A 25,907-nucleotide genomic window follows, 5' to 3' on the forward strand; every position below is an offset into this window, starting at 1 on the left:
TCGTACATTATAGCCTAATATATATGCACCACTACACATGAAGGGATGGTGCATCCGACCTTCAGAGCTTCGTCAATGCTTGAGCTACAGTACCATACACGCAATCACGTGTTTCTATGCTTCTTTCTTGCCTCTTCACTCAACTTTTGTCTTGGATGCTTCTTACGTTTACTCGCTCGTTCGAACGCAAGTTTGATTGGTAAGTTCTCCACACTTGGTGCAGCACAACACAGGATCCCTTGATTCCTCCACAGACCTTTTGGATAATCTCCTATACTCCTTAGTAACCCATTTCACTACACACCCACACATTTCCTCTTCAATGTCAATCCTTTTACGACTTTTCACAGACATTCCATGATTGGCGCCGGCCACCCAGTAAATAGCTGGCTGCGTTGCCATCTTGGCAGATACCTCTGTGAGTACCTTCTTATCACATATCTCATCAGAGTCTCCACTTAGAAATAGTGATGGTAGAACCAAAGGTAACAAATGTTCTTTTCGAAGTGCTAAGGGTTTTGGAAGACAGTAGAGTGCGTAGGACAAGAAAATATAAGCAGAAATAAAATCTGACATAGCTGGTTCACACGTCAAAGCAGCAGCAACTGGAGCACCCATTGATCAACCTGCAGAGTAATGTGTCAATGACAGTGGAGTCTTAATTAATTTGATTGCCATAAGGTGATTTCTTACAACACACACACACACACACACACACACACACACACACACACACACACACACACACACACACACACACACACACACACACACACACACACACACACACACACACACACACACACACTTGTACTTGTGTTTGAGTATTTGTTTATCCTTGTTCTTTTAATATTCGAAGAGAAACGTTCAGCGCGCCGTCTGGCGTGTGCAACAAAGGATGATCCGATTCTTACATCTAACCTTCTACCAATCAGCGGCAAAAGGAAGTGAGCAGACCGGATGTGAAAATAGGAACGTCCCCCTGTAGCACACGCCAGGCGGCGCGCTGAACGTTTCTCTTCGGATATTAAAAGAACAAGGATAAACAAATACTCAAACACAAGCGCGTTCTCTAGGTAAGCCGTGGTATTGAGGAATTCTGCTAGAAAGTCTGGAGCGGGCGCATGGGCGTTGCACTCACAGTAACATCCGACCCATGTCGGGGAGTAGAGAATACATTGTACCTTATACTACAAACAGAAAAAGTACAGTGCCAAAAGAATGATTCTATTCGTATAGAAGCGCCATCAACACACGCCGGCATCAAACACAAGACACGGATTTGCATTACTAATTAGTGTTTGCACTTCCTGCTGCAAATCAAGCTGCCGCCCGTGGTTCATAGACACCACTGGTGAGGTACGTTCTCGCTAGAAATGACGGCTTTATCATCATACGTAATGGCAACTTTAGCTATTAGAGATAATAAATAATAAATAATAATAATAACACATAAATAAATGTCTGTGTGAGTGTGTGTGTGTGTGTGTGTGTGTGTGTGCGTGCGTGCGTGTGTGTGTGTGTGTGTGTGTGTGTGTGTGTGTGTGTGCATGTGTGTGGTTGTGCGCGCGCGCGTTCTAGTATACCTTACAAGAGTAAACAATGCCCATCTTCACAAACATACGGGGCTTTGTGTCTATCGTGTCTGGTCTACATAGTTTTATGGAAAAATTCCTCTATTCCATTGTTGGTTTGAAGAAGCCACTAGAAGAGCTAGACGTGAAGCAAGCACTAGTCGCTTTGAGCATAGTGTACTTGACACTGCACTGGAGCTACGTACAGAAATTTACCGACACCGAGACTAAAGAGTACGTTTACAACTGTGTGCTATGGATACTGAGCATTCTAGCTTTCGCCACAAAAGTATATCACATTTTCCAGAATGGTCAGTAAAGCTGTTGTGTACCTACATAGAGTTGTAATTGTCTAAGGTTGGACAACTTTCGGTTTCTACGTAGGGTTCAGCATCGCTTGCGACCTCACTGTTGAGAATGCCATTTTTTCAGCGTTTTTCATAGTTTTGGTTGCAACGTGCTGGCAAACGTTTTTGATTCGTGATGTTGTCCCAAAAACGCCACAAGAACAGTCTGTCTCTCCTGATTTGGTGGATTATCACACAACAGACGGTACCAGTCAACACTAATTTGTATAACAATTATTAATGAACATGCGATTGTTTACTAAATATATTAACATACTTTCAAGAATTATAAATGAAACATATACATTTCTTTAAATTATTGAAACTCTAATATTTGAAATATTAAAATTATTATTCAAGTATTCAAATATGTAATATTAATTTTAGTTAACTGTTCAGTACATGTGCTAAGTCTGTAGGTCAAACGTCTTCAGCTCAAACAAGCAGCCTCCCATTGGACGGATTTGACCCACAAGCAGAAGTTCGTCGGAGAGCTGTAGGTGCAGCACTAAACCTCGACGACGAAGTCAATATCTTGCTGTTGTTGCAGGTATTGTAAAACCCGTCTGCTTCTGTACTTAAATGCATATCTAATATCTAACGGATTTCTAATCAATAATATCATCACATCCTCCATACATTGATTAGCTGAGACATACAGTATTCTGTGCCTGTTTGACGAGGTATTGAAACAATTGCCAAACAGACTTTAGGAATACTCCTTTGTGCATTTTGTAAACTCTAGTCTGTGACATTTTTTGCTATAATTTGAAACACATCTCGAATCACATTTACAGCATACCTATCAACCACATTTCAGCTCTCAACAATTCATTAGACCTGAACCAGGAGTACAAGTACTGGAATTTTTCAAAAATAGTAAAGCAATTGTTAGACTAAATCTGTAGTAACAGATTGTAAATTGTTGATAATTAATCACCAGTCTCTTTGAGAACGTGGGTTGCAATCCCTCTCCTGTTACCATGTATCATAATACTGCAATGGTGTACACATGTGCACTACAAAAACTGTCTATTGTTAATATCAACCCTTACAGATAGGAATAAATGTTATTGGCACAAGCAAGGTTTTCCTGATTGACCAAGCTAATTTTTTGACAAAGGTATCTTGATGTATTGCATCCTTATGTAGTCAGTGTAAAGGAACACGGGATCTTTGAGGGTTTCCTGATTGTTTATGCATTAAGTCCCCAGCAGTGAGAGGGACACTGTGGCTCTCTGCACGCAGGCGTGCAATTACGCGTAGGTATGGCGTCCTACGCTGGCCAGACTGTCAATCTAACGGACAGGATTACACAACTGCAACTTCTGCAGGTTGATACTTGTCACCATAAAGTAAACAAGTGTGTTAGGCGCTCTAGACGTTCCTCTGTTTCTAGGGCAGGCGCCATGACATATGCGTGTCTGCATTGTCTAATCTTTAATAAAGTCTAGTCTGTCAGTTTTTGCTACATTTGAAACGTATCTCGAATCACATTTACAGCATACCTATAAACCACATTCCAATTCTTGACAATTCATTAGACCTGAACCAGGAGTATATGTACTCAAAATAGTAAAGCAATTGTTAGACTAAATCTGTAGCGCAGATTGTAAATTGTTGATAATTAATCACCAGTCTCTTTGAAAATGTGGGTTGCAATCCCGCTCCTGTCACCACGTATCATATCCTGAAAGGGTGTACACACGTAAACCACAAAAACTGTTTATTGTTAATATCAACCCTTACAGATAGGAATAAATGTTATTGGCTCAAGCAGGGTTTTCCTGATTGACCCAGCAAATTTTATGACAAAGGTGTCTTGATGTATTGCATCCTTATTTAGTCAATGTAAAGCAAAACCGGATCTTTGGGGCGTTCTCTGATTGTTTATGCAACTATGTGGCTAATGAGGGGCTAATGTGGCTCTCTGTACGCAGGCGTGGAATTACGCGTAGGTTATGGCGTCCTACGCTGGCCAGACTGTCAATCTAACGGACGAGATCGAAGATCTGCAACTTCTGCAGGTTGATACTTGGCACCATAAAGTAAACAAGTGTGTTAGGCGTGCTAGACGTTCGTCTGTTTCTAGGGCAGGCGCCACCACGTCTATATAGGGTGTCTGCATTGTCTAATCTCTAAGGCATGCACACTGATCAAGTACAATAGTCTCGTTAAATCGATGTAGGAAGTACTAGACAGGTAGTTTGCAGCTCCGTCTCTGGATTCCCTGTCTGTCTAAACAGGAACATGAGACGTTGCGTCATGCTTCCGCTCCTTGTTTTCGTTGTTCAACTTCCACTCACCGCCTACTAGGGCCTATATAAATCACAACTTGTCATGGTAAAGTCTCCATGTCTGTGCGGCACTGCATGAGTGTTGCCATGCACAGTCGCACATATACGTAAGCTCTCTTCGGACACATGGAACACAAGCCACACGCACACATAAAATTAATTGTCTTGCTACAGAACTTTGTCATGCACTATAGCCGAGTAATACCAACCGGGCTTAATGTAGCTACAGGAATGTTAGTCACGTGAGTCCACCTAATCAATGTGATCCAACAGGAACGAACTACAAAAGCTTACTAGAATACCAAGTTTGAACTTTAGATGAAAGACACACATTTCACCGTTTTGTTGGTACAGTATTTTACGTTGTCTGAAATCTGTTGCTTTCTTTACAGTTTTCAAAAGAACTTCTAGACCTATGGGAAGAGATTGGCGTTGCCTTAAAGATACCAAAGGGGGACTTGAAAAACATCGAGCATAAGCACAGGGATGATTTGTCAAAGCGCCTCTTCGATGTCCTAAAACTATGGTGTGATAGTGAATTTAATCCCACTGTTGGAGCTCTGGTGGAAGCCTGTAAATGTAAAGGAGTGAATGCCGAAGTAAGATGTCGGAAAGCTCTCGGTCTTATTCCCAAGTAAAAACTGGATTTATCAGCTCACATCAGTGTGATGACTTGTGCACAACTTGCATGTCTTTTATATGTTGCAACATGTCAAATTTCATTGCACAAATACATTCCGAGCAGCATTCATTAGCTAGTTTTAGTGTTTTGCTTTTTGCTTTTTCATGGTAGCTATAGGTTATTGGAAGGTGAAATGGTACACCTAGTCTGCTTTCAACCGTCTTGTTGGTGTCCTAGCCACAGGTGTAGAAACCTGGTATTATCCAAAGGAGCATAAATTTGCATAATAGGGCGTGGCATTAAACAGAAATTAGACTGAATATATACAATCTAATAACTAATAACAACAATATAGTAAGTCACGTCATCTCTAAGTCTAAGTATGTCTCTATGTTTGTCCTTGATTTTGTATATCTGCAGGTCAGTTAAAAACTTTCTAGAGTTTCATTAGTCTGATTTCTCTCAAACACAGCACAAAAAGTCGAGATGGCACGTGCCCCATGCAGTGCCTCTGCAGTTGCTACGCCTAGGGTAGCTACTAGTAGGCATACCTAGACTCATGCCCAGTCCTCATTCACGCTAGGTTGCTACACCACGTGAGCTACCTGTCATGTGTGTGTCTAAGGCATATGTGAAGGACTGTGGTCTATTTTCAGGGGCAGTGAAAGATCCTTTAGATTAGGGGAGAGCTAAAAAGTTTGTAACAGACTGCCACCATTTTGATTGTAACTAAATATGGTTGGTATTTCATTGATTAATCTGTGACAGAAGTAGCCAGAGCAGCATGCACAAATGATCACGACAATGTGTATCAAGTGACAAGCGAATCTACTGCAACAGCATTCAATATTATTTAGTTCTATGCAAGCAACAATACTTCTAGAGCATTCTTTGATCATCATTTGTGAAAAAAGTCTCTGGCAATGTCTGTCTCAAATCTGATGTAAATACATAGTTGCCAGTATTGGAGGGATGATGCCCCTATCCCCATGTTGCCCCTCCTGCTCCGGTTCCTTCGCCACTGATTTTTTTATCATTATATTCTCCAATTTCTGATTTCTCTCAGGAGTTCAATTAATGGACTGTAGTGCAGTATAGTACAAAATACTAGACAGGTACCTGTGTACTGGCCAAAGTCTCACTGCTCTGGCATTAGTGTATGTTCATAGTTTCAAGCACCGAGACCTCTCAGCTCCCTACTGTTTGGCAGGGAACTGGTCTGGCTATGGGAGACAAAATGTGTAAATACAGGGCCACTGGAGCCGCTATGGCACTTCCATGTTTTGTAAAAGGAAAGCAAAAGTTTTCCAAAAAATTCTGGAGTTGAAGAGTTGGTATGCTCCGGCGGTTGTGAATGCAGGCGAGTATGTCCAATGCCTAACTGAGATCTATGCATCATGTCTGTCGTCAAGTATCTACTTAGTTTTCTGTGTTTGGTTAATTTTATTGGTAACTACAATTACTTTGATCACACCTACTAACGTGCGTTACTATAGGCCGCAGCACTTTACATTTGGAACTGATAGTTCAGTCATGAAGTCAACATCCGGGGTGCATGTCTGTAGTATTGCTTGGATGTGTTCAAAACATACTAACTCTGAGGTATGAACTGGAACAATAAATATATGTTTTAGCCTACTACTGTACAAGCAATGATTCCTTTTTCCCTCTTGACCAGACTCCCTATTGCAATTTAATTCTAATTTGTTAATTAACATGACTACAAGAAGTCACAGTTTGTTGCAGTAGCTTAGTAATTTTTTCTGTACTTATTAATTAGAACCTAATATCATACATTATAGCCTAATATATATGCACGATTACATGAAGTGTTGGTGCACTCGACCTTCAGAGCTTCGTCGATGCTTGAGCTACAGTACCATACAAGCAAGATCCAATCACGTGTTTCTATGCTTCTTGCTTGCCTCTTCACTCGACTTTTGCCTTGGATGCTTCTTACATTTCCTCGCTCGTTTGAATGCAAGTTTGATTGGTGAGTTCTCCACACTTGGTGCAGCACCAACAGGATCCCTTGATTCCTCAACAGACCTCTTGGATAATCTCCTAAACTCCTTAGTAACCCATTTCACTACACACCCACACATTTCCTCTTCAATGTCAATCCTTTTACGACCTTTCACAGACATTCCATGATTGGCACTGGCCACCCAGTAAATAGCTGGCTGCGTTGCCATCTTAGCAGCTACCTCTGTGAGTACGTTCTTATCACACATCTCATCAGAGTCTCCACTTAGAAATAGTGATGGTACAGCCAAAGGTAACAAATGTTCTTTTCGAAGTGCTAAGGGTTTGGAAGGACAGTAGAGTGGATAGGACAAGAAAATACACCCAGAAATAAAATCTGACATATCTGGTTCACACGCCAAAGCAGCAGCAACTTGAGCACCCATTGATCGACCTGCAGAGTAATGTATCAATGAGAGTGAAGCCTTAATTGATTTGATTGCCATGAGGCGATTTCTTACAACACACACACACACACACACACACACACACACACACACACACACACACACACACACACACACGCATGCACGCACACACGCACACACACACACACACACACACACACACACACACACACACACACACACACACACACACAGACATAATGCAAACATATCTGTCACCACATCTGCAAATGACTTAATTAAGTTCGAAACTAAAGAGGAAAGAACATGTTCGTTGTTAGCCTCAGCTATTCAATGTTTCTATACTTGAAAAAAGTCCTGTCAAGTCTATATGGTCTGTAATCTCACACTCTTATAGTTACATCATTTCGTGAACATAGCATTTTTGGTCTATTTAGAAAGTATTTATTGATAATCATACAAACAGACATTGAAAACAGAGAAGTAGAAACAGGCAGCCATTCTAAGCATAGCTGATGAGTGCCTCATTACAGAAATCAGACTGCAGCATCAAAACAGTCCAGTCCTCACCCAAGCTTTCCCAATTACAAACTTTCAATCAGTTGAAACTGCTAATCAGTAAAGCCAAGAGCTTACAAGACAATAATAAACAAATGTCATGTATTGTCAACATTGAAGAATCAAATAGTTACTTCTAGAATAAGCATTTAATTCTCACCTCACTTCAGCAAGACATTAACTTAAAACATCAAATTTATTATATAGAAATCATTTAACAAGAAACAATGTAACCTACACGAGGTGTCCCAAAAGTCTAGCCTCTAATGAAAGTAAAAACAATACCACAGAAGAGATTATTATTAATTTATCAATTATCATTATTAGTGTAATAATAATAATTAATAATAATCACTTCTGTTAGTTTATTAGTTACAATACATGTGTAATTATGATGACATTACAATGATGTTAAAATCTAGGAAAAACAAAAAGGAAACAAAAACTATATCTCATGAAGCCACTTTAGAACACACTGTACATACAGTAAAGGCTAGACATCATGTTGCTTTGACACTAAAATAAGCCAAGGTCACGTAATACAACACCCCATTGCTAACCTCTTGTAGAAGGACCACCCAAGCAAAGGAAGGCCTATAAAGTGTCAAGGCTTTACAGACTGTATAATAAAAGGCATGGACATACCTTTTTCTGCATGCTCCACTGACCAAGTACAATAGTCTCGTTAAAACGATGTAGAAAGTACTAAACAGATAGTCTACAGCTCCGTCACTGGACTCCTTGTCTGTTTAGACAGGAAAGTGAGACGTTGCGTCATGTTTCCGCTCCTCGTTTTTCATTGTTCAACTTCCAGTCACCGCCTACTAGAGCCCTTATAAATCACAACTTGTCATGGTAAAGTCTCCATTTCTGTGCAGCACTGCATGCATGAGTGTTTCCATGCACAATCGTCCATATACGTAAGCTCTTTTCAGACACATGGAACATGAGACACATGCACACATGAAATTAATTGTCTTGCTACAGAACTTTGTCATGCACTATAGCCAGTAATACCAACCGGGCTTAATGTAGCTACAGATGTGTTAGTCACGTGAATCCACCTAATCAATGTGATCCAACAGGTACGTACTACAAAAGCTTACTAGAAAACCAAGTTTGAACTTTAGACAAAAGACACACATTTCACTGTTTTGTTGGTACAGTATTTTACGTTGTCTGAAATCTGTTGCTTTCTTTACAGTTTTCAAAAGAACTTCTAGACCTATGGGAAGAGATTGGCGTTGCCTTAAAGATACCAAAGGGGGGACTTGAAAAACATCGAGCATAAGCACAGGGATGATTTGTCAAAGCGCCTCTTCGAGGTCCTAAAACTATGGTGTGATCGTGAAGTTATTCCCACTGTTGGAGCTCTGGTGGAAGCCTGTAAATGTAAAGGAGTGAATGCTGAAGTAAGATGTCGGAAAGCTCTCGGTCTTATTCCCAAGTAAAAACTGGATTTATCAGGTCGCATATGTGTGATGACTTGTGCTCAACTTGCATGTCTTTTATATACCGCAACACGTCAAAAAACAAACAGTAAACAAAAATTATATCTTTTGAAGCCACTTCCGGAACACCCTGTACATACAGTAAAGGGTAAGTCGAACTTCTGACGTACCTTCTTGCAAATTCTTAAACCAACTCAAGATCTTATAAGTTCATGTGCAATTACTGACAATTAATTTGGTGGCAATTCTAAGAACTTGTGTGTTCACTAATTGGCACATGTACAATCTTTTAAGAACTTGCAATTATTCTTTTCAAGATCTTCGAGGATCTTAATCATCATATAGCTATAAAGTATATACCCATGCACTTGCAATTTCTACTACATAGTCAAATGTCAATCCTCCTCACTTGAAAAACACAAAGACTTCTGGGTGAGATCTCTTCTTTCGAACAACTCTTCAATTTCTGTCTTCTTGAGCTAGCAGCATCCCGGCACTTCTGATTAAGTGACTGCTGAATTGCGTTCATAGAATCTTTTAAAAATGATTGACTATATTTCTTGGTCAAACATTCTAAAAAACTAAACCATAAGTTACATCATAGATCAACATCACATCACCGTACAAATGCATTCATTCCTATAGGTACATTGGCCTGGAAATACCCTGCTCAATTAATGACCAAACAGCATGTCAAAATAATCACTGTTAGTTGCCATCCATGGGCAACTAAATGCCAAAATTTCAGTTGCCTCTGGTTGACAACAAACTGTATCAAAACATACATACAATCTACAGTTTTGTCAGATCTCAATTTAACATCACACACTAGCTGGGTCTGTAAATGTGTAACAAAAGAACGCTGTGCCTAGATCATTCTTAGATTTCAGCACTCTAAGTGGTGACTCCTTTAGTAGCCATGGCGACTACTCACAAATTGGCTTGGGTGCATACTGAATATGACAGATGCAAAGCTGTTCAGATAATCAATCACACGGAACACGTCTGGGTAGACTTCACAAGAAGACATCTTGCATGCAAAGGAGAACAAATTTCTGTGGCTGTGCTATATATATTAAGCAGTAGCATTAATTTGACAAAAAATGAGTAGAGATTCGGAAAGATTCGGATCTATAGACATGTTTAGCCCTGGCTACAAAATCTTGTGGTACAATAAGAGCTACTTGCAGTAAGTACCTGTTCTAAGAGATAGCACTGGCATTTACGTTTAGAGATCAAAGTCTAAGCAGCTCATTTCATATAGGAATTTGCATTTGATCATTCATACTCTTGTCATCACTGTTTGTCAAATCGCTACACCTGTTAGTTGTCCCTGGGCTACCATGTGCCCATGTGTCGGTAGCCCGGGAAAATGTTAGGTTGCCCGTCATAAAAGTGCAGAAGCTGCTTAATCTACTAGCCAACTAAAATAGCCAAAATATTTTGGGTATTAAGAATTTATGTCTAATTGTCCATAATGACATCTACATATGTTGCTGCCTTTAATTTTAATAATAAGAAAGCACATAGACTACCTATTTTGAAATTTAAACTAAGAATTGAGACGATCTGAAATAGCTATTACTGCTCAGTAACTGCAAGAGGTGTTATGCTCTAAGCCTTAGCAGCTAGTTTGCAATATGCAATATAAAGGTAGACCTAGCTACTGTCTGATCCATCAGACCCGTCACTTCTTTTCACATTTGTTTTCTTTCTGGGAAGACGATGACCATGAACGTGTCGCCAACCAGTTGACCCAAGAATCCAAGCATTTATGGCTGGATCAGGGTCAAACTTCCGAAAATCTGGACCATCACAATGCACCCTCATAAGGTCGTTCAATGTGTCTTGCTGTAGACAACATCGCCGATTGGCCTTTATGATTTTCATGCCTACACCACATAACAAAGATATAAAGCATAAATTTACCAATGTATTGTACCATGGCTTGCTTTACCCGAGAACTGCCCTTCACATTCAGCAGTGCTGGGACTCATAATGAGCATGATGTGCACAAGGTGCAGAATATTGGGGAGGTCACCATCAGGGTTGCTGAATTCACCTTTCAATAGATCAGTGTAGACTGAAAGTATAGGGAAGGTTCGAAGTGAGACTACATGGCGTTTCAGTTTCCCCCACTCACTGCGAACACTTTCCACATTGCAGCTGGCATTTTTCAGTGCTAAGTCAAAAGCTCTAACTAAATTGCTGATGTGGTCATGACCAAAGATCTTCCTCTCGGTTTCATCGTATGGCCATTTCTTAAAGTTTAATGCTGCGAAATGTGATAAAATGGTGGATTTTTGAAGCAACCAAAGCGCATTTTCATATATGACAAAGCACCCTTCACAAACTTCTCTGCGTCGTCATCTAAGTCGACAGTGGTAACAGTGTTAGCATGGATGCCACCTCTGGTTGATCGCCGAGAACTAAGTTGCAAAGTACCAAATGTGCTCTCATGTGCATTGAACATAGCATTGAACTTCTTACGATAATCTCCACATTGCTATAGAAGGTCTGATAAAGCATCAATGCAATCATCAATAATGATTGGCACTGCAATTAAACAATGTTGTTCTGTTGCAATTTTCTTGAGACTTTAGTCACAATCGCAAGAAAATCAAGCATCATGTGAATCCAAAAAATAAAACGAAGACTCAAGATGGTATCTAATATAGCTCGAGCTCTAGACTTCTCTTCGCTACTGTTTCCGTCGCCAGCAGCCATATGCTCCAGGTGGGCAGCTAAAGATGACAAGTTCTGCAGGATTGCTTTCAGAGCCCGCTCTTTACTAGCAACCCATCTAACTTGCTTGATATCAGAAAAAGACTTGAGCTCTTCGTCAAGAGTAGATGCAACTTGTTTCAGCTCTCGTTGTCGTTTAGGTGAATACTGATATATTTTGAAAATTTCCTTAATACAGTACTTGCTTCAAACTCTGCAAGATATGGAACCGCTTTAACTGCATCAAGAATGCCAAGCTCTAGTTTGTGAGCAACACAGTGAATTACAACTGCACAAGGATAGTCTCTGACCAGCTTTGCTTTGACACTGTTGCAATCACCCATCATGACAGTAGCAACATCGAAATTCCCGCAAACAATGTTGGCCCCATGCGTACAGAGCCTGAGGGTATCCTCGGGTTTTTCACTAATAACTCTTCGCAAACCATCCTTTAGCGCTGTATATACTTCATCTGTGTGAGCGTGTTCCAACTCTATCAACGCAGCCAACCTAATCACTCAGGGCCGGATCCAGATGGGGTTCATGGGGTTGCAACCCCCTCTTTTCCAATGGGCGTGGTTCAACAATTTCATATAATTTCATTACAAAAGAGAAAATTAGTAATGCTATAAATAACTGCTACCAGGTGAACCCCCTCTTTCAAAAATTCCTGGATCCGGCCATGTTACTGGTCGACCAGTCGTAAGATCAATGCAGCGAACCATGACAACCTCCTGTTCCACTACAGTCAAATCTGTTGATCCATCACAAATCACGGAGAGATAGCGACACTGCTTTAAATCATTTGCAGTCTTGCACCTTAGATCGTCAGCAACATACTTCGTGAACAAGGCTGCAGACTTATCGCGCAGATAGTTCTTACCTAGATCAACATCATTGGCCTGCTGTACCTCACAAATGTAATCATAGTCAAGAAAAGGCTTGCATTTCTTTGCAACAGCGTATGCTGTGCGAAACAAATACTGATAACGTTGCCGTTCTTTGTTATGAAGAGAAAGAAGGCCAGCTCCGATCTTTGTAATTTCGACGTTCACTGGTCCTGCTCGCATTTCTTCAGCACGTACACATGCAATATGCTATCTTGACAAGTGTTGCTAGATGGGATCTATTCTAAAGTTTGTTGAGCCAATAAAAATGCACTACGTTTGTCGGCAACGAGTGGATTGTTTACATAGACTCTACATTGCATAAAATCAGGACGAACGCTGCTGTCATTGTACTTTTCTTCCACGCATATTTGCAACCAAGGGTAATGATTTCTCCATGTCGAAACAAACTTTCTCTGTCGCTTTACAGCATCATATTCAACATCATATTTGCCTTTCAATAGTTGGCAAAAGAGAACACCCTGATGTTGATAATCGCGATGCTGTTGTAGTTGTTGTTGTTGCCTGTGTTATTGCCGTAGGTGAGGTTGCTAGTAATTGCAATTTCTGGTCATGTAGAGCGTGGCTACTTTCATCAAGTGATGAGATGGAATGTTCAGGTGATGGAATCTTCACATGAGATTGTTCTGTTTCTAGTCCTACAAAGCTAAACAAATTTGTTGCTTTGTCTTTTATGAAACCGGATGGGAAGATTTATTTCTTGCTGAGAGGCGTTTCCTTGGTTTAGCAAAGGACTCGGTCGTTGACTTTCCTTTGGTTGCAGTTGAGACCGTCACTGGGATGACCAAGGGCACAAAATGGTTTGGACTGGGTGAGTTTCCCGCCGACATTGCCATGCAAGACCACATGATTATTGTGGGGATTTGTTCCTGCTGCAGTTCTTGTTGCGCTAGCTGACGAGGATAAAATGTAGCATTCATGAAAGCATGGCAAGCGAAGCGAAACTTTGTTGGGTAGACAGAGCGTACTGGGTGTCCAAAGACAGTATCCAAGCCAGCTAATTCAAGCATGCCACACCAAGTACCGAACTTTGAACATAATCTCTTCTGCTTCTAGGCCAGCAATGTATGAAAAATCGCGAAGAGAAGACTTTTGCATCAGCAATGAGGAAAACGCGTGGCTTGGTCCATCACCAAGAGTTTGGGAAAGTAGACCTACACATTGACCGTCAAGCCAGTGATGACGAGCGTGGCCTAGAAACAGATCAGCATTGTGCTCGACGTTGTCATCTACCTCTGTCATCACAGCAGCATGAAGTTGGTCATGGCGGTCCTCTTTGCCATAAGTTAGAAAGCTTGCAGCCCAAAAGAGACAGTTACCATCTCCTAGCACTTTCACTGGTACTGAATTGCCAGGAGCATCCTTTGGCAGTAACTGAGTAGTAACGTGATCAATTTCAAAGCTACCAATGGTGGGCGTTGAAAACAAAAAATCAGCCATACCGCACACTCACATTCGTGTTGAGCTTGCTGAACAGTAACAACTACGACTTCTAATCATAGTGCTAGAAACTGTGTTCTTATATAGATTGTGTACTTGGCATAGACCATCTGGATCATTATCTCTCCATGCCCCATACTCAGTGCATACGCTAGACTCTAGTCATCCGGTTGAGTCACAGTCATTGTGGTTGAGTCACAGTCATTGTCCGTTTGAGTCATCCACATGAGAGAGTAGTCTCGCATAGCCAGATTCCTTTCCGCCGCGTCAATTGTAATCTGGTGGGTGATAATTACTGGAGCCTTTCTTGTAACGTAATGTTAGTTACACAGTCTCAAGTAAGAAGAACAAAACCAACCAAGAGCAGAGAATGGCAAACACTCATAAAACAAAGGACTATGCTTCAGCTGTGGAACTTACAATACTTGCTCTACTTACTAACCACAACCATTACGCTCAAAAGAGAGGAAACCATTAATTTGAAGTACGTCAGCTTCTAGGAATCTGACCTTGCTGCCTTGCTAGCTGTACAGTGTATTAATACTAAGAACCAGTTTTGTGACTGTGAACAAATCAAACGTTTTTATGTTATCTACAGGATTTATTTACATGCCCTCTACAATGACTTATCAATATCTAGAAAAGTAGGAGTAATATACTTGCTGACAGCAACTGTTGACAGCAGTAAGCCACTGGGTAGGTGTCTACATAATTGTATGCCACCTGTTCAAGGCTATTTGCCAGAAGCCTAAATCACAAGGCACCCGTAAGTTGTTACTTGTTGCCCCATGACCTACTTAGACCAGTATCGTAATTGATACTGAGAACAATAGACACTATTAGTAGTCACACCCTTCACTCTTGCTGATTACAAAGAAACGAAGATAGAACAACATGACTAGCTAGACCTTTAGAAAAAAACAGTCTGATGCTTTATCGAAAACAGAAACTATTGGATCTTAGCAAAGAACAGCTATGTTGCCCAAACATTGCGTAGTTGTCCCGGGCTACCTGCAGATGCATTTTTGGTTGCCCATCCAATATTTGTGGCTGTCCGCAGTGCCCGGGCTACCAATTTGACAAACACTGCTTGTCATGCATACCAGTAAGACTTCAATTTGGTTTGGTCAATGCTGCTGGGAGTTAAAGAGGTAAGCTCGCCCACAGCAGAACACATATTTTCCGTTGTATATTCAACTGCTGACACTGTGAAGAGTTCCCTCTCACATTCTACATTCAGTAATATGTTGTCAGACTCCTCTTTCGCCAAATTGAAACAGCCAGCCAAACCTATAAACAAAGCTGCAAAAGTTTGCAACACAGACTAATCAACCAATAACAGCTTTTCTGGCTTCAGGTCCTCACTTTCACAATTTATTCAGAGCATTCAAAACAGCTTCTGACAGTCATTCTCCAGAGGTTGTGACCGATGGTGAAACGGTTTGTCCTTCCAAAGCTGTAGAGACTTTATATGAGTATTCAGAATGTCAGTCAAGAATTGATAAGCGTGATGGTAGCAACGCTTGCACCCTGATCAGCGCAACAGTTGCTCACAAATTTCTTGCTACCCAAACTAGTGTCCAAGAGTTTATTTCTCAAAAGGATGGCCTGTGAAATTGTATACGTGCGGGGAATAAAAGGTATGACGAATTGCCACTTGCAGGATTCTTGAGTGCTAAGGAAGCAATCCAATTGGAACCATCACTTTATTTGATGGCAAGTACGGACATTTTCGTTAGGGCGGGCAAATGGAGGCTATTTGAAGAGTGCTTATTGCAACAATCAGCGTTGAATGGTTGTACTGCTGGTATACTTGTCGCCATATCATACTCATTCACTGTCTGCTTGGACAACACTAGTCTGTTCCTCTTTGATAGCCATACACACGGACAAAATGGTTATCTTGCTGCCATCGTTGAAAAGAAGAAAATGACTGGTTATATGCAATACTTTTTTCATAAGTGGTACCCAACCATATCTTTTGTTGGCAGACAAGGAGTTGCGCAGCTAACCATTGTTTGTCTCACATCTGAACAGCAGCTGTCATAAATTTAATTACCTGAGTCCTGTGTCTGTCCTGTCTGTCTGTCATTAATAGCAAACAGTGTCTGCAAATCAATAATTTGTGTGATTAAACTATTATTACCCAGGCGAAGCCAGGCATTGGAGCTCGTTATGTCATAACCACAAGCTAATCATCAGAGCTATCATTAAGCATGATCATGACTAAAACAAATTTAGTAACGAAGAAAGGCTTGAAACATGCCAGCAACAAACCTCAGGGGCCCAAGCTCTGCTTTGGGCTTTGTTCCGAGATGTATCTAGCTCCACTTGGTTCATCATGCGGTCCAAGCTGGCTTCCATGGCCTCTTTCGACCTAAATGAAAACGTATCTTGCGATAGATTTAAAAATAAACCGACTTTGTGATAAATTACCTCCACTCTAGCACAGCAAGCTCTTCCTTCGTGTGACCCTTCCTGGTTGTAAATCTAACCAGAACCTTTGTTCCCACGTCTAGAGGAGGATCGGAAACAATCTTCCTTCTGGGAACGACACTCAATGTCCTGCGTCAGACTCTAGTCACTCTACTACAAAGTGAGAGGCTTGATCCGACTCTGTATGCGCCATATGACAGCCACAAGCCAACTATTAGAAGAAATGGTAAGCCAACATGCTGATAGATCGTTTCGCACCATTTCTAAGTCTCTTCCTCGACTGTCTCGCACTCGGCATGATTCACTAGCTTGCAACGAAAACGACAAAACGTGCCGATGAGAATATGAACATGCCCAAGCATGCACGCTGTTTTGGCACACATTGTATCTAACAGAATTAAAAGACTCACTCTCTATTCGTCCACTAGATTCACGCTTCGGCGGTTTCGCTAACCTGATACATTCCATTGCTACATACGTGAAGGTTTGTTCAAAAGGTGTCAGCTGACCAATTAGGCTAGTAGCGCGCGCTTGTTCTAGAGTTACAGTTGTCTATTATCATCTTTCTGACACTGGAAGAAATATCAAAGGTCAGAACATTTGTAAACAGTTACTTAGGAAGTCTTCAGACTTTCTGATAAGTGTTTGTTACATCAGTCAATTTGTGCCTATACTCATGGCTGGTGCATGTGTTCTGCTGTTGCTCTCCAATGTTATTAGGGTATGTGTTTGGGTATGACGGTGCTTTTTTTGTAGATTCTGGACAAGAAATAGACACATAAATTGTAGTAGATTTCGGTCATCAATTGGGAGACTTCGATTGCTGTCTAGTTGCATTAGTTTCACGAAGTGGCTACGGGTACGGGCCCGTACTCGCAACTTGCTCCGGCTACGGGTACGGCAAACTGGTCACATGATGTGGCACGCTGGTCACATGACACTCTCTCAATTTGTCGGTACGTACACTGTACGTATACGCATAGCGTTGAGTCGGTAAGTCAACGGAGTTGTCACAGCTAAGCAATCTATAATCTTAGTCGACCGTAGGTATGTCTAGATAATAATCTATACGTAAATATGGCTATAGCTAGCGTGGTAGAGCACTAGCTACATTAGGCGTGCATGGTGGCAATGTCTGCAAAACCAGTACTTTTTTCTTTGGCTTCTGTTTCAGCCCCACGCACTTCATGTGAAACCACTGAAGGCAGTGGTCACACAAAATTGCTTGTGACTCATCATCTAGATCATGGGAACAGTACTTGCAAATGTATCCTTGAGTTTTCTGCTTCTGCCGTACAACTTGGGTCACAAGCAGCCAAGCATCGTGTTGAAAGTACTTCCTGATTAAATGAATGTCTACATTCTCATCCAGAACAGCATCAGTTACCATCGCTGTCCTAGCCTCGACATCTCTTTCACTAAGCAGTTGTTGTGAATTTTTCAGCACACCTGCTGCCAAATCTGCGTCCACGAACCATTCTAGCATTACTGCACAATGTACAGAGTAACTAGCTGGATGTGCTTGTTAATTAGTCCAGATAAATACCTACCCTTCTCCTTTACTGATGTGTGCAACTTAGTAAATGGCTGGAGAGTTTTCAGAGACTTCTTCTTTTTTGATGGCAGGCCTATCACTGTTAGTTCGTGTCCTTTGGTCTTCCTCTCTTTCGATATGTAGACGGCATCTTGATACCTGACATGAACAAATGTAATTGTCAATGCACCAAATATTGAGTACACTCTGATTTCATTTTATAAACTCACTCTGGAGATCTTGTTTCAATTCATTGGCTAACTTTGATTTCTCAAAGTCATTATCCTGTGATTTAACAAGAAGAGATAATGTGATACAAACAGTCAGAAACAATTCATTTAGTTAATCCATCTTTCTCCAGTGCTACTATTAGTGGCTTAAACAGATTTACGTTTTCGATGTGTCTCTCTCTGTAGACAGATATGTGTTGCAACTAACGAACGGCAGTTAATCAGTCAGTCAGTCAGTGCACAGTGCCATTCAAGGCGCTTTTCATTAGAATTGATCTCTACTATTTGCGCTTAGTTTTAACTTGTAGTTTGCTGTGACCGTGATTCCACTGTCCTGGATAATATTTTTAACTTTTGGTGTTCTGTATTTAGAAATTTGTCTATAAATGGTTTTTGTCAGTCAGTCAGTCAGTCAGTCAGGGAACATGATGAAATAGTTGCTGTTGAAGCAGTTGCCTTCATGAACTAAATCTTCATCACAAGAAAGAAGTCTTTTATCGGTACGTAGACAATGAAAGCGGCCAGACATAGTTGTTTTTGATTCTGGTGCTGGCTCCAGCATTGACCTAACTCGTAAGTAACCGTAACCCTAACAGAAGGAGGTTCAGAGCTAAGCATATGCATGTTAGGTTGGCATTAGAGGACGTTCTATCCTGACTGGGTCCTTTTGAAATTAGGTATGAAACGTGCCTTCAATATGGTTAAGCAGATCTCATATCTTGGATGGAGGAAAGTCTAGTTTTTCAACGATTCTGCCTCATGTCTACCAATTGTATAAGAAAGTCAATCATCTTGTTTATCTGATGGCTAATCAAGGAAGTATCATCAAGTCCCACAAGAATGGCCCTGTCTCCTCTGCTGCCATGTACCCTATTGTTGTATAGCACAACAAGCTAGGTAGATTAAGTGGCTGTCTATTACATGCAAATGGCACAGTAGTTATGTACACGACTTTCTCTTCTGTTTTTTCAGGTAGAAGAACCAGAATAAGCATCAGTCCTTATTTCAACATTTTAGAAAGAGGACGAAAGGCAAAAAACAACCAGAAGAGGTCGCATAACTCTTCTATCCTTTAGAAGACTGTAAGAGGTAAGAAATGCACCTCATATCTGTATACCATCTGTTTATTTATAGTAGTATTGTGTATAAGTGTAGTTTATCGTACGATGGGCATGCTATATGGCTTTATAACCCCGTTCTGAGTGCTGGTAAAGCCATATTGCTCGCTAATCATACCATAAGTTATTTATAACATGATCACGTGACATGTAAGTATGAATGAGAGTAAGATAATAAGCGGAAGTAACTTATTGCATACTTGCTGTGCAATACGCCATATACACCACCTCAATATGCGCTTGTGACTGGTCGCACGCACGTGACCATGGTATAACATCCAATATGGTGTGGTGAAGTAAGGGATACTTTAGAATACGTCACGTGATCTTTAGACAATCTGATTAGTCAATATGGGGTGTTCTATACATGATAGAAATGTCTTGGTAGGTTCAAAACTGCCACCGTACCAAATTCACTAATCACATTACCTCTAAAGGTCACATGATATATTCTAAATATTTTATAGCATGGTTGTAATAGGGTCCATGTATTTTATTGACACCTCAACCTCTCGGGATTATCAACTAGATAATTGGATCTCACATGTGGTTCTGTCAATTAGCTCATTGATAAGCCTTGAAGGCTTTGGATCAATAACAATGTACATGGATTTCCACAACTCATGCTATGACTATTACATGGTATATTATACTGCTACTATTTGCCCATACCGAATAACGCCCATGCCCGTATATACGCCCATGTGTGACAGGTCAGAACTTTCAGCCCAAAAAATGCTCATGCCCAATTATACGCCCATGACCAAGTCTAAGCCCAGGATACGCGTGCGCAGACAAAACAAACTGGGTCCACAGAACATTTGTCTCCGTCTTTGTGCGTTTGATGAGCTGGTGTCAGCGTTGAGTAAAGTGCTTACCGCTAGACTCATGTCTTCATTGCAATTACCAATCCTGATGCTTTTGACTGACTTCAGGGCGACCACTCCGGTTTGCGTGTGTAGTGTAGTTTCTGCGTTTATGCTGATGCTGTACAGATACCATTACCTTTGATCTTGCAAATGGATAATTGCAAGCATTTGTGGTATTTCTGTCATCAAGTGTTTAGATGATGACTGGCCAAACGACAGCATTTTGCAACCAGGTATACGCTTGGGACCAAAATAATGCCCATGCTCTAGTATACGCCCAGGAAAAAGCGTTTCTTTTCTATACGCCCAGGACGTTATATTACAGGCGAATACAGTAGTATAGTAGGGTATATTACACTGCAGTACAATACAGTATGGGATAGTATGGTATGGTATGGTATGGTTTGGTATGGTATGGTATGGTATGGTATGGTATGGTATGGTATGGTATGGTATGGTATGGTACTGTATAATCAAGACACTACTTTCCTCATAATGGCTAGAAACACTTGTAGTGACTACGTCATACTATGTAGAAGCTTAGTTCAATAATTGCTATCTGTATGTCAGTCATTTGAGCAGATCAAAGAAAGAACTATAGTGATCACAATTCACAATACCATGTCAGTGGAGTATATATTTAACTTACTTGTTGACTCTCAAGCAGTTGTTCTGCTCTGGTCTCTATTACAAACAACGCATTTTGTTGTTATACAAAGAAACAACACTGGACTCAATGTTGTATGTAATATCAGGCAGTATGCAAAAGGTGAAGAACATACCTAGTTGTCTTCGGTTTGCCTTTGCAGCATTTGGTGTCGGGATGCAGGCATTCATTTCTGATTCTTGGTTCATTTTTACTGATGGAACTGTAAGTGTCAGAACATGTTTCCTTTAAGTATCACTATTGCCGGTGGAAAAAGAGTGTACCTTGTTGAGCTCTGTTTTTGTGTGTTTCATTTTTTGAATATTGTTGCTATTCTTTTGTAGGGTCTGCACACATTTAGGTATTTGTCAAACAAAATTGACACCATTTTGTCTTTAACAAAGTAAATATGTACAATGTGTGTGCCTACTTGTTGCATCAGCATGCGCATGTGTATTTGCTCACATTATTGGTGTATGCACACAGTTTGTATACATAATGCCACTAGGTCTTACCATTGACTAATGCAACTGTTTCTCCATTTTCCCATGCTGTAACTAATTGTTTCAACAATTCTAATCGCTTGGTAAAGGTTAGTCCAGAGTCTTCTGAAGCTAGGGTAGATAATTTACTTGTGACTCTTGAAACAAGTTTAGATTTCTGAAACTGAACCAGAGCATACTGCAGGCAATGTTGTTGAAGTTCTAGCCATGTAATACAAACCTGAGAGAGTGGTTGTGCTAAGTTATGTGTTTGAGGCAATGAACTAGTAACAAAAGAGACAGTCGACTGATTGCTGGCAAATTCTTTGAAAATACTGTGCATTGACTTGAAGTAGTGTAGTGTCCACCTTTTGTCACATAATCCTTCGTCGAATAAGCTCATGCCAATGCCAGCCCTTGCGACAGCATATGACGGCATGGGAGCCTCATTGAGAGCCATCCTAGACACTGGCATGAGGTTGCAGTTACTGTAATATTGCCTTCACTAGAGGACACATGATACTGCTGATTTTCTGCACATTTTAATGCTACTTTTGCAATCATATCCATTTGCTTTTTCACAAACTTATAGGCATAGGGAGTAAGGCACAGCATATTATGCTTGCTTGCTTCATCAGAGGTTGAATGAAATGCAGTGGGCACTTTCAAAACTGAAAGACTTGCATTATGATCTCGTTCTGACTGTAGTACTCTCAGAATAACAAAAGAAATTCTCAGTCAATGTTCCCATGGAGGAAAAGCGAGGAATGACAGATTTTAATTTGGCATTTAGTGATTCAAGTCTATTGTTGGTCGTGTTCAAGAAGTTGCCTGTGCTGTATTTCATACCCATTGTCCATTGCTTACGAATGGGATGCCACTGCTTGTTGAAGTAGTCGATTACAGCTGCGAGAGCGCAGGTTTTGAAACGAGAATACAATTCTGTATATTTTACTTCATTTGTGGCATATGCCATTTGCTGCAGAAGTTCCAAAAACATGGTTCTCTGACCTGATGTGATGCCCATTTTTTCACAAGAAATCTCTCGTCGAAATGACGTGAGAGTGTGGTAGAGGCAAATCAAAAGGTCAGCATTTGGAAAATTTGATACTAGTACGTCACGTTCAGTCATGTCCTTGTCTGCCATCAAAACTCTGGTAGCTGGATTGTTTTCTTTAAAAATAGACATGATTTTTGATAGTGATGTTTCAGTCTCTTCAAGTAACAAAAATGCTGCTGCAATTTCACTTTGCCCATTGCCATCTTTTATGAGGATAATGTATAATGGGAACCGCAGCTCAAGATGCTTGTAGGTGGCATCAATAAATAATATCTCAGTGTAAGCATCGAATGCCTTTTTCATTTGGTCATCTTGAAAATGGGTTCCCAATAGTTCTTTTTGGTCATTTGTCATTACATGCACACTTGAACCTACACGTGACCACCCCAAATGCACATTAACAACACATTCTACAGCATTTAAAACCTACATAATAACCTACCATATTGCTCTGTCAGTTCCTTGACAGTACCTTCTAAGTTGTTACGGGTACTGCCACTCTTCATTAGCGTAGATAGATTGCTCAGGTCCTTTAAAAGAACCACTTGGCCTGTTTCGTTTGACAGTTTATCTTGAACCATCTTCTTGTTTGCTTGTAATGACAGCAACTTTTGCGCTTCTTGCTTGACATCATTGGAAAGCTTTCTCTGTCGTGGTAGTTGCTTGAAGAGTTCCTATGAAAACAAGAAGGTGCTGTTATTGTCTCTAAAGTACCACAGCCAAGTGCAATGCAATATGCCATACCTTTTAATTATTGAATGCAAGAATGACAATAATTCTTACCTTGCTAATGTCATGATTATATTAGAGGTTGATACTTTTGATGGTCAATTTCTGTCCATCTGTTGATGCTACAATTCTCACAAAACATGGGCATTCCATTTGAAAGGTTCTGCAATGTAGTGAAGTTGTACATATAAAGGTGTTGTATAGCTATGACGACAAACAAATGAGACTTACGAGTGATTAGGGCGCTTTCCTGTACCCAGTGACTGGAAGTGCTTTCCACCATGAATACAGTTATACTGTAATTCTGAAACCTTAAGTCAGAATTGAAGTTCTTTTTAGTTGCTCGCTTCTTGGCAGATTCTACTGACCTGGATCTCCTAATGTAGAGTTGTACAAATGTTGCTCTTTCATAACCAGAAATGTAGTGCTTTAGCTCTTCAAAGGAGGAAAATTCTTGTCCAGTTGTGAGCTGTGGAACTGTTACAGAAGAGATGTCTAAGTGAGTAGTAGACGGACTCCTGTCATTGCTATTCTCTGTACCTTCGTCACATGGTGCATTTTTGTGACCAAAACTGTCTTCTTCAGTTTTGCAGTCTTTCTGCTTCAGGCTAAGTCTAAGTCTAAGTCTGCTTGCTTGATGTTGATATGAAATTTGTTTGTTAAAAGATGATGCCGTGGGTACAAGTGCAGACTTATCAATGATGTTTGTCACGTCAATAGTCCGAGTGGATATCCAACACGCTAGCACCTTGCGTAGGTAAGGTGAATATTTACTTGCTTGCCAAAATAGAGTCAAATTTGACTTTACATCATTCAGAGCCATGTGGGGTGAGCATATACATTCCCAGACATTTGTTGGGGTAAATGCAGAAATTGCAACAAACGTAAACGCTATTATTCCACATGCCGATGAACACTTTTGAACTGGAAAGTTCAAACAATTTCGAGAACAGATGTGTTCACTATTGGGACCAAACATCGGCTTATGCATTGCAATCGTGTGATAGAACATTTTCATTTGCTTGCTAAGAACCCTCTTCAGTTCTAAAGAAACCTGCTGTGTTTCGACTGACAGATTGATGGGAATAGGAAAACCTAAGGGATCACAGTAGTAGGTAGTTTCAGCACAGACATCTATTACAGCTACCACCCAGTGATTTCCTGTTAGCAACTTGTTGGAAGCCATGGTGGTCTGAAGTAATTGATTTACCGAAACGTTTAAGATCAAGAATGCAAGACGTACGTTTTCCTTGCCTTCTGCAGCTGCTAAAACAGCTTTGTGCGATCGTGTTTTGTTATACTCAGAGAGAACTATGCTCAGACAGTCTCTTGAACGTTGATTTAAGACATCAGACAAGTTTTGCAGAATGTCCTCTGTTAGCCAACGATTGCAAGTCAACATGGAAATTTGATGACTGCTTAAGTTACCACATGTCGTTGTTATGGCAGATGCTGGTTGGTTCCATAACATGTTTTTGAATAGCTGGAAACTTTGGTTGTCGAGTGGTGTCACATCCAAGAAGTCAGGAATGGTGAAATTTATAGAAAACCAGTTTTTCTCAAGAGTGACCTAACAAATAATTAAATGGAGAAACATTAAAGAACATGTTACCCCTAGTGCAGAATTAGGTAGACATCTTCGCAATGGAATTATGTTGCTAACAGAGCTACTGTTCGCATGATAATGTTGACAGTTGTGGCACAGTGATATTCTATTAATGTCAGTTGTTGGTACATCCAAGTATAAGAATAATTAATTGAAAACTTTACTGCAGTTTGGAGCAGTACTGATTAAGTTAGAATTAGCACCATATAGTTGCCTAATGAACTGTTTAGATGGCCATGTGTGGCTTGCTCAGCTGACAGGTTATGAAGTGTTGGCATGTAACCCTAATCCTGAAGTAATATCAATTATGAAAAGTTTTCTATTGCACTATTTCTGAATTGCATAATTGTATGGTAGAGAAGCAAAACTGATAAAACTAGTTTTGGAATCTAGAAAGTTGTGACATTATTTTAATATTGATTGATTTAATTGAAAGATTTGCATGTGTGTGATTGCATATGATCTGTCTGATAGTAGTTTGCTTCATCTATGACTCCTCAACTTTCCTCCTAGGACCATACTTTACTCATGCTGAAAGGAATTTTTTGTGGTAAGCTGATTATTCTGTTCAAAGAGGGAATTGAGTCGCAAAGTATGAGGAACTAATTCACAGTTCGGAAATCAATCATCAATGAGTGCTTCTTTAGAGGCTTCCTTAGAAGCAGTCGAATTAGGACAAGAGGAATGATATATTTATTGTCGATTCTATATCTTCGTTAGGCGAGAAAGAGGTGACTACTTTATATTTGAAGATTAGAGGTTGCTCTATGTATAGCATATGGTAGTTTGCTTTGAGACCTGTTGCTGGTTTTTTAAAGTATGTTCTGTGTCTACGTTGAAGATGCATTACAATAAATGACAGAGGGCACAGAGTGGTGTGAAT

The 25,907-nt window shown here is 40.4% G+C and overlaps 3 protein-coding genes, 2 long non-coding RNA genes and 1 pseudogene across 7 annotated transcripts; 2 read left to right on the top strand and 4 right to left on the bottom strand.

Annotated features, from left to right (window-relative positions):
* Window positions 1-168: 168 nt before the first annotated feature.
* On the bottom strand, window positions 169-618 carry LOC134194540 (testis-expressed protein 30-like). Its single transcript, XM_062663483.1, has one exon. The coding sequence runs from the start codon at window positions 616-618 to the stop codon at window positions 169-171; it is 450 nt and encodes a 149-aa protein (XP_062519467.1).
* A 1,009-nt stretch (window positions 619-1,627) lies between these two features.
* On the top strand, window positions 1,628-5,189 carry LOC134194790 (uncharacterized). Its single transcript, XM_062663761.1, has 4 exons — window positions 1,628-1,885; window positions 1,959-2,126; window positions 2,341-2,471; window positions 4,611-5,189. Exons 1-4 carry the CDS (start codon window positions 1,663-1,665, stop codon window positions 4,854-4,856), a joined length of 768 nt encoding a protein of 255 aa, XP_062519745.1. The 5' UTR covers window positions 1,628-1,662; the 3' UTR covers window positions 4,857-5,189.
* A 1,549-nt stretch (window positions 5,190-6,738) lies between these two features.
* Window positions 6,739-7,311, bottom strand: LOC134194541 (testis-expressed protein 30-like). The gene has a single exon (XM_062663484.1). The coding sequence runs from the start codon at window positions 7,309-7,311 to the stop codon at window positions 6,739-6,741; it is 573 nt and encodes a 190-aa protein (XP_062519468.1).
* A 2,156-nt stretch (window positions 7,312-9,467) lies between these two features.
* On the bottom strand, window positions 9,468-17,239 carry LOC134194884 (uncharacterized). Its single transcript, XR_009972258.1, has 5 exons — window positions 17,161-17,239; window positions 17,009-17,058; window positions 16,751-16,930; window positions 16,592-16,691; window positions 9,468-9,823 (listed from the first exon to the last, which is right to left on the bottom strand). It is a non-coding gene; the product is annotated as an uncharacterized LOC134194884 (long non-coding RNA).
* A 45-nt stretch (window positions 17,240-17,284) lies between these two features.
* On the top strand, window positions 17,285-25,887 carry LOC134194945 (uncharacterized). 3 transcript variants are annotated; one of them, XR_009972266.1, is made up of 4 exons: window positions 17,285-17,340; window positions 17,507-17,797; window positions 19,487-19,603; window positions 25,538-25,887. It is a non-coding gene; the product is annotated as an uncharacterized LOC134194945 (long non-coding RNA). The 3 variants fall into 3 exon arrangements; XR_009972268.1 differs by lacking the exon at window positions 17,285-17,340 and adding an exon at window positions 19,192-19,411 and having other exon boundaries at window positions 17,454-17,743; XR_009972267.1 differs by lacking the exon at window positions 17,285-17,340 and having other exon boundaries at window positions 17,454-17,743.
* LOC134195203 (uncharacterized) lies at window positions 21,652-22,992 on the bottom strand (annotated as a pseudogene).
* Window positions 25,888-25,907: the final 20 nt, after the last annotated feature.

This window comes from Corticium candelabrum, chromosome 19 (genome assembly GCF_963422355.1).
Source record: "Corticium candelabrum chromosome 19, ooCorCand1.1, whole genome shotgun sequence".
Taxonomy (NCBI): domain Eukaryota; kingdom Metazoa; phylum Porifera; class Homoscleromorpha; order Homosclerophorida; family Plakinidae; genus Corticium; species Corticium candelabrum.